The following is a 12,496-nucleotide window of genomic DNA, read 5'->3' as shown; positions in this document are numbered from 1 at the left end:
GCACGTTGCAATGATTTATACGAGCAAGAAAGAGAGGAAATGCTGAAAGTGAACGCTATTGCATTCAAAAAGCTTCAACGTGTACACAAAATTTAGAATTCTATTGCATCAAAACAATTATATCAATGATAATATAATTTTCTTTTACGGGACTTTGCAACAGCAGCGGTTATATCAACCCTCGGGGTGACGGTGTTTTTAAAGAAAAGCCCATCAGTAAGTATGTCGGGTTGGAATGCAATTGATTCGCTGGATTCGAACCCGGGACCTTTACCTTACAGTGATGATTTTAGGTGTCAACGCCTAAACCGTTGCGGCCACCGACGCCCTCCGTTAATATACTTAATTATATTTATAATTATAACTTAATGTACTTTTAACGCAACAAACGATGTACCAATAAGAAAATCTAAAGGGAAAGAAGACTGTGAAAGATATATACTGAAAAAAGCTTGTAGAAGAAAACAAATTGGAATTTCGCATTCCAACTCGGCACCCCTGGTGAGTCTCCAACGTCAATAGATAATATAAGTATTCGAGGGAAACAAAAAGGGACCACGGTGAGATTAGAGTAACGCGCCAGTAAATCTGAACTTAGGAATGAAGAGTAGCCTCAGAAAGGGTGACTGTGCCGATCCTAAAACTGAAAAACTGCTCTCCTTGATCTATTGCATCTCATACACTTGTAAATATCCAAATATTCTAAAAGGAGACGAATTTACGATCCTCCCCGGACTCGAAAGCCTCGCAGACAACCACCGCAAATATATGTGTCTCTTTCTCGACCCTCTTGTTAAAACGTCAGGGTCTGAAATTGAATTATAATTCCCTTAGCTGATGTTTGCCTCTCCTCGTTTTTAACTTAATTTTGTCAGAAAAAATTGTCTAAACAACCGACTACATCTGAATCCTGTGAAATCTGAATTATTGTGAACAATATTAACACCTCGAAGTTAGCATTGATAAGAACACAGTTGGTAGGAACTCATTAATAATCGTTACAGGAAGTGTACTATCTCCCTTAAACAATGTCGAAGTTATTGGAAGAACCCCGGGCTTCAGACCCAACTACCTGAGATTAGTTACGTTTTCTTCACACGACATCCTCTTCAATGAAAAACTTTTATTTATTTATTCAATCACACCTGCACTAACTGCTGCACTTAAATTCAACGATATTTTAGAATACAAAATAAAACAAAATGAATCCGAAACATATAAAAAAATATATAAATAAGAAAAAAAGGACTCATTAGTAGTCACTTCTATGTATTAGGGTACGAATCTTCAATGATTATTCGGAAATCGTGAGATGCGGTCTGGTGTGACGTAGGTTTTAGAAAAACATTTTCTTTTTCGTGCCAACGTTTCGAACTTTATTGAGATCATCTTCAGGGTCTTGTGTTGTCTGCATTTCAACAAAAAGTTCTCAGATTGTTAGCCGATGCGAGTTTCTTCTCATTGTTGGCGATGTCCTTCAGAATACTTTTTGTTTGGTGTTCATATGTAGTTGAAATTTGTTCATAGACTCCCATGTTCTTCGTTCTTCTCGTGTGGTGTTTTGTGAAGATGATCACCCTATGTCACACCAGACGGCATCTCACGATCTCCGAATAATCGTTACTTAGAAGGTCGGAGAGGATTGCTTAGAAGGGTGTGAGGTGGAAGTTGCTAACATGAGAGTGTATAAACATATTGGATGTTATGTTCAGTTTGAATGGTAAGATTGGTTACATAAAAATCCGATGGTTCGGAAAATTTTATTGAAAATTGTTGGATTTCGGAAATGTATAGGTTGAAGTTAACTCGTTGAACTCCTAAGTTCAAAAGAATCTTATAATGGTAATATAAATGAATTTTGATCGTTTGTCGTCGGTTTAGTTCTTGACTTTTGTATTGTGTGCGTGTGTGTGTGTGTGTGTGTGTGCAGTGTGTATGGGTTCCATGTAGGTCGTTTGTCAATGTATAGCCCAAGAAAGCGGACTACATTAGTTGGTTGGAAAGGGATACAATTGTAGTAGATTGGAGCAGTGGTTATTCTCCAGATAGCTAAAGTGAATTGTTCACAATTTTGTGAGTTGTCCTCTTAAGCCGCTTGAACCACGGCTCAAGGGATGTGACAAGGGTTTGCAGGTTTCTGGTAGGGATGACAGGATCTTTATGAGAGCAAAGGTTATCATCGGAATAGGTGGTAAGGATCGTTCCAGGAAAAGTAGGTTTGTGGATACTGTGTATGGTCTTAAGATACTATCTTGTGTGATAACTGCATCTGTGCGATATCCGGTTGATAGAGATGTGCCAGTGATAACTTGAAAGTATCTGTCGGATAAGTAGGATTTTAGAATTAGGTAGTATGTAATAAGGCTCTCTTTAGCTCCCTGAGCAGCCCCGAGTGCCGGAGCAGGTATGGTATGGTAATAAGGAGATAGGAAGCGGGGTTTTTGCTCCTCAGGCACTGCAGAGCCTTGTGGCTTATTGTACCTTCTTAGTTCCTTAGACTCGATCCTTCTTTTTAGAAGTATCAGTTCATTGACTGTCGCTACTACAATTGTATTCCTTAGATTTTTTTCGTATGTTACGTTAAATCTCCATTGAGCTGTTGCTTCGCATTCGAAGATGATATGGGTGACTGTTTCCTCCTCCTCATTACATAATCTGCAGATGGGATCATCGTTGTTTATGCCCATGTTGTGTAGATGTTTTCTCAAATGCCAGCGACCGGTTAGTATTCCTACCACTCTTCTCAGTTTAGCCGGAGCAGAACTCTTTTTGCTTAAGTCTACGGCGCGATGTCGCTGCTGAACTGTGGAACGAGAACGTCCGAACCGAAACTGATCAGGGATTAGGTTACAGGAATGAAGGATGGGAAGAATGTGTTTAAAGAGGAGATTTTGTACGATTTTGCCTATTGTAGGCTATCAACTAAATGGTCCGTCTGATGATGGAAGGTAAAGGGGTTTTTTAAGCTTTGGAATCATTCGGATGAGTGAAAATTTCCATTGGGATGGGAAGTATTTTGTTCTTGACACATTCATAAATGCAGGTAAGGAAATACCGTTTTTTGAGGTAGTTGCCGAAGGATTTTTGCGGTGATCAGGTCGAAACCAAGAGCTTACGGTAGATGGCTTATGATATGGGATACTTCGTTGGGAGTGAATTCAAAGGAAAAATAATTTCAAACCGTTTAATATATATATAACACTTTTACAAATACTAGTTTGATTTTTGCTTTAACATAAAACAATGTTAATTTTGAAAAATAAATAAAGATAGAATGGGTAGATGTTCAATACGCCGGTGCTCTAACCACTTGAGCTATCGTGGCTTCGATCCACTCGGACACCAACTCCCCATCTTTCGCACTTTTACCTCTTTTCGCCATTTTTCAAATGTCGTGTAATCAGGATTCGATTCTCGGAGATACATGTATGAAGTGGCCACGGGGAGCTGTGGTTATAGCAGCGGCCTACTGAGCCGAAGGTCGTGGGTTCGAATCCCGTTCGTGACACTAACTTCATCATCTCAACCAAGAACTTTCATAAAATAATAATTAATTGAAATAACGTATAAATTTTAATTTGCAACACCTGCACACGCGAATTATTTTTTTTAGCCCTACTAACGTCGGATAATTTAATTTTGTACAAATGACAAGTAATTCGATGTGAAAACGTATGTTAACTATTGTCACCATAAAGTTTCGCCATTAGAGGACATTGTTAGGAAACGGCCATTCTCCCAACCCTACAATAAATAGCTTATCTTCAAACTTCAAATGATCGGCTGTGCTGGCGTAGACGCCGCGAGTAGTGCATGTGGGTTTCAAACGCTGTCGGAGATACGGTACCTGTATGGGGTAGCAGATAAGAAGGCTTGATAGGCAACTTCTGGCTTTTAAACGAACAAAACTTGCTCTCTCCTTGGATTTCCCCGTGGTGTCCCTTCAACTCGTTTCAACCCTTTCTGCAATAACTGGTAAACTTTCTGCGCCGGCAATTAATGTAAACACTCGCGTTCAGTTTGTTAGCGCACTTGCTACGCAAACATAACCCTTTTCCTTTTATGGGTCGGCCTGACCTGACGTCGAAATGGGTTTCGCTCAAACAACTTAAAAACTCAGTTATTACCGTTTATATACAACCCCCCCCCAAAAAAAAAAAAATAATTGTAAAAGCATACACATGTATGTTAGGCTTTCATGCATCGAACGGGGACCGGAGTTGCCAAGTGGTTCTGGGTTTGAATCCCGGCTTATCCCACAGAACTTAAATTACGGTCAAAAAAGTATTGTAATGTGATTCGGTCCTTAGTCAGTTTGACGTTAAGCCCTCCGACTTAACAGGAATTGCTTTATCTTTTATCCGTCTTAGCTGTGTCAGCAAGGTATTTGAACGTGTTATGCTTACCCACATGACAATCATTATGCCAGAGCAATTTGGTTTCAGGTCATGACAATCTACCACCGCCCAGCTAACCATGATTGTCGAAGATTTAGCCCTAGCAGTAGTACAAAATGGTCAGTGGGAACGCCTGGGTCAAAGTCCAACATTCTGGGACCGCCTCACACCTCACTCATGGAGTCTGAGGGGCGTCTGCGACCCCCTCGGTTAAAGTCCAACTTTCTGGGACCGCTTCACACCTCACTCATGGAGTCTGACGGGCGTCTGCGACCCCCTTCGGCCAAAGTCCAACTTTTTGGGACCGCCCCAACCTCACTCATGGAGTATAACGGGCGTCTGGGGGCCTTTAAACAAAGAAATTTACTGGCACGGTTTTAATTCGGGTAGGGATAAATGCCTTCCGCACGTCGACCTGAATAAATTTATTGAGCTCCTCTTTTTTTCATTGATCTACACATTTATCGCTATGTAAAAAACTCATTCTGTTGCCTTATTCGATTTTTACAAAGATAATATAAACGTTAACTTCATAATTGATTTGAATTGGCAATTTAAAATGCCGTGCGAGCTATAACATCTGAATTCGGCTCAGTCGTTTCGGGGAGGCTCTGGAATTTGCTCTCTCTGCAATTCTGGAGCTATCGAAAATATTACTCATTTTCTAGCTGAGTGTTCAATCCTGGGTGAAATCCGTCGACTCCATTTGGACGGTTTCTATTTGCCTAGCAATACTTATTAATTATTTGAATGGTACAAGAAACTTAAAAGAAATGATCCAATAAACCCGTCACGCCTGATAGTATTTACAAGAAAAAATGTTGAAATTAGCTTTCATAGCTTCAGAAGAAGAGAGTACGCAAGCAGTACCAACAATTTGGTCATTTTCATATTCCTTTTACCTATTTTTTCACTTTAAATATTTGTTTTCTCATGTTGAACCGGCACACGGGCACTACTGGGTCTGTCTTCACACGCGGGTTTTTTGTTTGAGTTATTCAAACGCGTTGTGCCGGTTCAACATGAGTCGCCAACTCGCAGACCAAACCCCATCATCTACTATTTGTTTTCTTTTCACTCTTTGTGACTTTTTAAGAAACATAAAACAATATAGTTTATTTAGAATTTTTTTCTCCAGCCCTATATGGTCTCACTTTCTGGTTCTTATACTCTACTTCCTTTTGGCTTTGGTGTTCGATGTGCATCCTTTTTCGGCGCCCTCTTGACTAACGATGCTTTTCTCATTCGCTGCAAGTTGGTCCAGTCAAAACCTTTTTGCCTTTTTAAATTTTACACGAACCATCTCAAGGGGGGAAAACGAAAAAGAATATATAACAACAAAAAAATAAGCTGAAAAAGCTTATAGTGAATTTTTGTGATAATCGATTAGACAAACCACCGAAGCCAAAGGCTTCATTGAAACATCTTACTTGCGCCAATAACGGATTCAGTTTTTGCGTAGAAAAATCACGTTTTCACGCAAAATTTGCACTTGTCACTGAATTCCATCAACCGGTTTTGACCATAAATTTTTATAAACATTAACCTGTTTTAGAATAGTTGTACCTAAGGAATGTAAAAATAATGTAAAAACTATGAGTAACAATAGTTTTAGGTGAGAAAAATTCAGATCCCTGGGAAATAGAAAGAGATAAAAAAATAAAACATAAGAAAATTAAAATGAGTGTATAATTTATATTATCGTGCTTATGTTAGCCAGACTGGCATGAGTTATTGTGTGGGCGACAGTTCTTAACTCACTACCGAGTTGATTGGTGTACAAGATTATTATCTTGCATACGAGCGGTTGACATCTTGCATGGTCCTGACACTGGATTTGCCCAAAGCGAATCCTTTCCAACGAATAACCCGTCACCAACCAGCGTCCCTTGTTCCATTCAAATAATAGATTTGTTAAGCAGACCACATCTATTTTCACTGCCTCGGCCGAATAGGTTTTCCTTGTAGTTAAAAAATTATAAAGAAAAAAGTTACGCATTTTTACAAGTTATTCGTCCGTAGACTATTATATGTGTATGTTAGCAGGGAAAAATGATATTTTTTTATAAATGATGACTGCTTGTAATTCCAAATAAAATTTAAAGAAGACAATAGTAAGCAATTTTCCTCAAATACTAGCAAATATAGTAACTTCTCCTTTAAAATGTCGAAGTAATGATTATTCGGAAATTGTAAGAAAAACATTTTCTTTGTCGCGCCAACGTTTCGATCTTTATTGAGATCATCTTCAGGGCCTGGGATTTATGAACATTGTTTAAATATTACAAATAAATGTAGGATGTGAAAAAATATGAATTTATACAATACTAGAAAATTTTAGATTATAAAAATGAATTTATACAATGCTAAAAAATTTTAGATAAAAAAAATGAATTTATACAAAGCTAGAAAATTTTAAGTTNATTCAATAAAAAAAAAAAAAAAAAAAATTCATTTTTTTAATATAAACTTTTCTAGCATTGTATAAATTCATCTTTTTTCTAAAATTTTCTAACATTATATAAATTCATTTTTCAAATCTAAAATTTTCTAGCATTGCATAAATTCATTCTTTTTCACATCCTACATTTATTTGTGAAATTTCGCACCTCGGGGTGCCGGTGTTTTTGAAGAAAAGCCCATTTGTAAGTATGTCGGGTTGGAATGCAATTGATTCGCTGGATTCGAACCCGGGACCTTTACCTCACAGTGATGAGCGTCTTGTCAACGCCTAAACCGTTGCGGCCACCGACTTTAAAAATGTTTATAAATCCCTAAAACTAAAAATGGTTAATTAGCAGTTAAAAAGGGTTTATTTGAGGTTAAAAAGGTTTAATTTGAAATTATTAATAATTAATTTGCCGGAATAGAGTTGTAATAAGCAAAACTTAAGACTTTAGTAAACATAAAACTTTAAAGTCGAATATAATTTTCAAGCATATAACAATTAATGTATCTTTCAATTGTAACATTATCTAACCTCGCACTCTTCTTATAAAAATAAATAAATGAACATCTCACTGGCACTCACAACACGACACACGAGAATGGCAAGATGATCTCAATAAAGGTCGAAACGTTGGCACGATAAAGAAAATGTTTTTCTAAAACCTACATCACACCAGACCGCATTTCACGATCTCCTAATAATCATTAACTAAACACCACATATGTCGTAATAATTTCATATGTGTTCAACAATTGTATTTAAAATTTCGGCTTTGTCTTCTTTTACGACTTACGCCTTTTCAATATACTACAATTTTTATTTATTTATTTTTTTCAGTGAGACCACTTTGGGTGAAGCTGCTTGGACAAAATCGGCCTCTAAGCAGTGAGAACACGTACGAAATTTCCTGCGAGGTGGTCGGGGCTCGGCCTCCTCCTCTCATCACGTGGTGGAAGGGCAGTATACAACTGAGGAACACCAGGGAGACGGTGAGCGGCTATTGATAAAAAGATATCCTTGTTTACTGGGAAAAAAGTGGTTTTACAGCTATAGATTCTTTTTTATCGAATGGAGACGATCAAAGGGGTAAATCAGGATTAGCACACTTTTCCAAGTCCTGGCATTTGTACAAATCCGGCCCTCAGGATCTAACAAAAACCCCGTATTAAAATTTATTAAACAAAAACCAACAAACTTTGTACTTCATTTTAACAATTCACGACCAAAACGTATTTCTTATAAGTATATTTAATTATTAATGACCTTTTTTTTAATTACCGTAATGAAGGGTGACTATGGTACACGATCGAATTTTAAATTCGAACGGCTGTGGCGGCCTTAAAAATTGCGGGAACAGTGTTTTTGTGTGTACGATGAGGTCATGTAATGACGGTGGAGGTATTGCGTTTCCCATGCCTTTGGGGCACCTGTGCCAGTTTAGCTGTTATTTTGAAGGCGGAATCGAGTTTTGATTGGCTATTAGGGAAAAATGCTTTCGTGTATGTACCGTTTTCCGTCTCGTCCCCGAGGGTTTGCCATGATTGAGCGGTCCTTAATTTGCACATTCTATAGACATGTGTCCTCAGAATCGTAGCAAAGGTTACTTCAAGGTTTCCGTCTTTTGCCGCTTTTTTGGCTCGTCGGTCCGCCTCTTCATTACCGGGACGATCTGTATAAGCGCTCACCCACGTGAAGAATACTGCCCAGCCCGTTTTCAAGCAAATGGGGTGGCATTTTTATTGTTACGGATCGATAGTAGAGCCATTCGGCTGTCGGTGTTCACTGCTATCTTTACGTTGGGAACCACGGTCTGAGTCCGCGTATGCTGTAGCCCCACGTAGATAGCGAGAAGCTCAGCTTGATTGGTAGAGCACCATTCAACCACTCTCAACCTCAAGATATGCGCTTTCATTCCTGTATATGACGACACTACAGCCTACCGAGTTGTCTATCTACGGTGAAGAGATCTTGGCTGAATTCTGAGGTTCTGCCTTTATTGTGGTTTTGGCAAGATGGCACAAAGCCCATTAATGCAGTTGAAACCACGCAGGAAAAATGGGGAGGGCAGAAATTGTTTTCAAACAAAGAGGAAGGTATAATACCTTCCCACATTTCTGCCTCTCCAACTTTGTTATATTCCTTAATTATTTTTCATTTGTTCACTAGTTCCTGGGGAAGACATCCATTTTTAAGTCATTCCTTGTATCTATGTGATAGGCAAAAATTTTTAATTTCATAATTTGTTTTGTAGGTTGTTAATTTAACTAGTTCCTGGGGAAGACACCCAATTTTTAAGCGATTAAGTTGATATTAGGTAAAAATCCTAGGTTACCTTCTTGTATCTTAGTCCGTCGTGTGCTTTAAATAATTTTATATGTGATACATTGCTATTACATAAAATATTTTACGAGTCATGACGGTGTAGTTATCACATTCCTAAACTTGCTTACAAAATTTTTATGTCGCTTCGTAAATTAAGGCTTTGTAAGAAAAAAATAAGTGCCCACAGTGTTGTACGATGTGAAAGTCATCGATTTGCATCGATTGTGAAAATAATACAAATACTTTTAGAATGAAAATTATACAAATTGATTTAATGTACTAAAGTCACTTCACGTGATGGGATGAAATTGGTACAGAAAAAAAAACCTATTTCTCATGAACTATTAGGGATATTAAAGATCTTTAATTATGAAAATTAAGATAGATACATTGCTTTATTGGAACCACTTAAATGATATCAATATTTGTTACCAGACCGCATCTCACGATCCGAATAATCATTAATTAACGGCCACTAAACACCACACACTTCTTATAAAAAGTTGAAACTTAGGATTTTACATACACATCGTTTCGAAGACGTCCGACTCTCTCTCATCTAGTTCCTACAGCGACAGAGATTAACTAGAAAAGGGACAACGTGTAATCCACGTATGCAACTTAAGAAAACAGATAAAGTGTTATAGTACACCTATNGCGTCGGTGGCCGCAACGGTTTAGGCGTTGACACGGCGCTCATCACTGTAAGGTAAAGGTCCCGGGTTCGAATCCAGCGGCCCTGCGTTCGAACCCGACATACTTACAACTCCTCGTGGGTTGATATGACTTCTGCTGTTGCGAACCCTCGTAAAAAAAATTATTTATATATAACTATTAATTTTAATTGTAATTAATTTTCATGTAGTGCTTAACACACAAATTATTTTTTATTAAAAAAACTCGAATTAATATTAGAAGAACCATTTGTTTTTATATTTGTGTGCATGAATTTCAATTTTCATTGCACGTAATTATTACATGGTCTTAGTGCCCAATTATTTTTTATTTTTAAAAAATTCTCAAGTATACAGGAATTTTACTTCATATGTTTATATTCCCTATCAACTTCTAAGTTTCTTTGTTGCTTAGAAGAAAAGGTTAATTTGCAATTAAAAATGGTTAATTAGCAGTTAAAAAAGTTTTATTTGAGGTTTAAAAGGTTTAATTTGAAATGATTTAGTTAATTTGCCGGAATAAAGCTGTAATAAGCAAAAATTAACACTTTAGTAAACATAAAACTGTAAAATCGAATATAATTTAGAAAAAAAAAGAGTATAACAATTAAAGTATCTTTGAATTGTAACATTATCTAACCACACACTCTTCTTATAAAAATAAATAAACATCTCACTGGCACTCTCAACACGACACACGAGAATGGCAAGATGATCTCAATAAAGGTCGAAACGTTGGCGCGATAAATAAAATGTTTTTCTGAAACTTACGTCACACCAGACCGCATCTCACGATCTCCGAATAATCATTAATTAACAGCCACTAAACACCACACACTTCTTATAAAAAGTTGAAACTTAGGATTTTACATATACATCGTTTCGAAGACGTCCGACTCTCTCTCATCTAGTTCCTACAGCGACAGGGATTTACCTAGAAAAGGGACAACGTGTAATCCACGTATGCAACTTAAGAAAACAGATAAAGTGTTATAGTACATCTATCAAAACAACTTGACGAAAGGCCTATTTTAACCTTCCAAACCATTTACTACAGCACTTATGGACAACAACTTTGTGGTGCTCCCAAGCATTCCAGCTTACAGCCAATCCAAAATGTACAGAAAAATACTAAATGTACCCAATGAATCCACAAATACGATCAAATGTAGAGTAAATGAAGACTTTTATTTAAAACAGGGAACCAAGAAAATCCCGAGCGATCTTTGTTAATGTGATGATTGCCTGTGGCTTGCTCAAGTTTCCATCAAGTGCCACCAATAGTTCGACAATGTTTCCGCCTTATAAACATCATCCAAATAACATGGAGCTATTTAAGCCGGGAACACACTTACCCGATGCTACGCCATGCGACGCTACCCGACGCCTTGCCACGTTTTGGTGGGGTGTGCACATCTGTGCGACGCAAGTCGCGTACAGTCCACAGCGTTTATCACAATAATCACTATCACAATCGCAACGCATCTTTTGTTCTTAATGCACTATTTAGAGCAAAACCATGAAATAAATTGTTAGTTAAATTTTGTGAGCACTATCATAATTAATAAATTGTTAATTGTTTTAAATAAAGTTATTCCGGTGTCTTGATAAATTTTCTTCCTAACCATCATAATTAAATAATTTTTATTAAAACTCATGAATTTTTGATCTCGTTTAATTTTGGTTATTAAAATAAGAATGTTGTAATTAAAATAACGACAAAATTACATATACCTAGTTTGAAATAAACTACAAAAAATATGAGTGTCCTGTTCTGACGCTACTAGACGAAAATGGTGTAATTTTATGAGCAAAACCATGTAATAAATTGTTAGTTAAATTCATTATATCAATAAATGGTTTTCCGGTGTTTTGATAAATTTTCTTCCTAGCCAAAATAATTAAATATTTTTTTATAAAAACTTACGAACTTTTGATCTCGGTTAATTTGGTTTATATTAAAATAAGTTTGTTGTAATTAATATAACGACAATATACACGTAGTTTGAATAAAAATATGAGTGCCCGGTTCTTTTGTCTTCGACTGTATTCGATGCTACCCGACGAAAATCTGGACAGTGGGGATCGCTAGCGTAGAGTAGGGCAGCGTTGCGTGGATCGGGCAGATGTGCACGGGGGTAGTACAATCTTATGGAAAATTGGATTTGCGTCGGGTAGCATCGGGTAGCGTCGCATGGCGTAGCATCGGGTGTGTTCCCGGCTTTAAAGGTAAATCACACTACTCGACGAGCTATAACGATGAATGAAGCAAGCAGCCAACATAATCCACATCTTTCGCATTTTCTATGACAATTAATTATAAATAAAGTACTTCTTTCTAAATTAATTTATAAAACATAACTGCCCCTGTGGTGATTGCCTGTGGTTTACTTAAGTTTTCACCACTATCCGGCAACGCTTCTGCCTTCCAAACATCACCTTTAGGGACTTTAAAATAGATGGCCCCCAGTAAAGTGATCAAGTATCGATCATTCCGACTCCCAGACTAACAACCACCCTAATTGTGTATATTTATTTCCCTATCTTGTTCACTATTGCTTGTTACCGACAATAATGGTTTACCTTTTGTGTAGGGGCCTTGAGAAGGACCAATTTTGTGAGACTCTCAGCAGCTTTTTGTCCTCGGAATGTTG

General features: G+C 37.3%; 1 protein-coding gene across 2 annotated transcripts in view; it reads left to right on the top strand.

Annotated features, from left to right (window-relative positions):
• The window catches only part of LOC106671210 (hemicentin-1-like), a 283,989-nt gene that overhangs the window by 259,616 nt on the left and 11,877 nt on the right, over positions 1-12,496 (top strand). For both annotated transcript variants that reach the window (XM_024229405.1, XM_024229406.1), the window contains exon 6: positions 7,684-7,835. In XM_024229405.1, coding sequence (XP_024085173.1) covers positions 7,684-7,835 — 152 coding nt within the window. The remainder of the gene's footprint in view (positions 1-7,683; positions 7,836-12,496) is intronic.

This window comes from Cimex lectularius, unplaced genomic scaffold (assembly GCF_000648675.2).
Source record: "Cimex lectularius strain Harlan isolate CLEC.00 unplaced genomic scaffold, Clec_2.1 scaffold242, whole genome shotgun sequence".
In the NCBI taxonomy this organism is placed as follows: Eukaryota; Metazoa; Arthropoda; class Insecta; order Hemiptera; family Cimicidae; genus Cimex; species Cimex lectularius.
The sequence above is the reverse complement of the archived record's forward strand: the minus strand, read 5'-3'. Positions and strand labels throughout refer to the sequence as shown.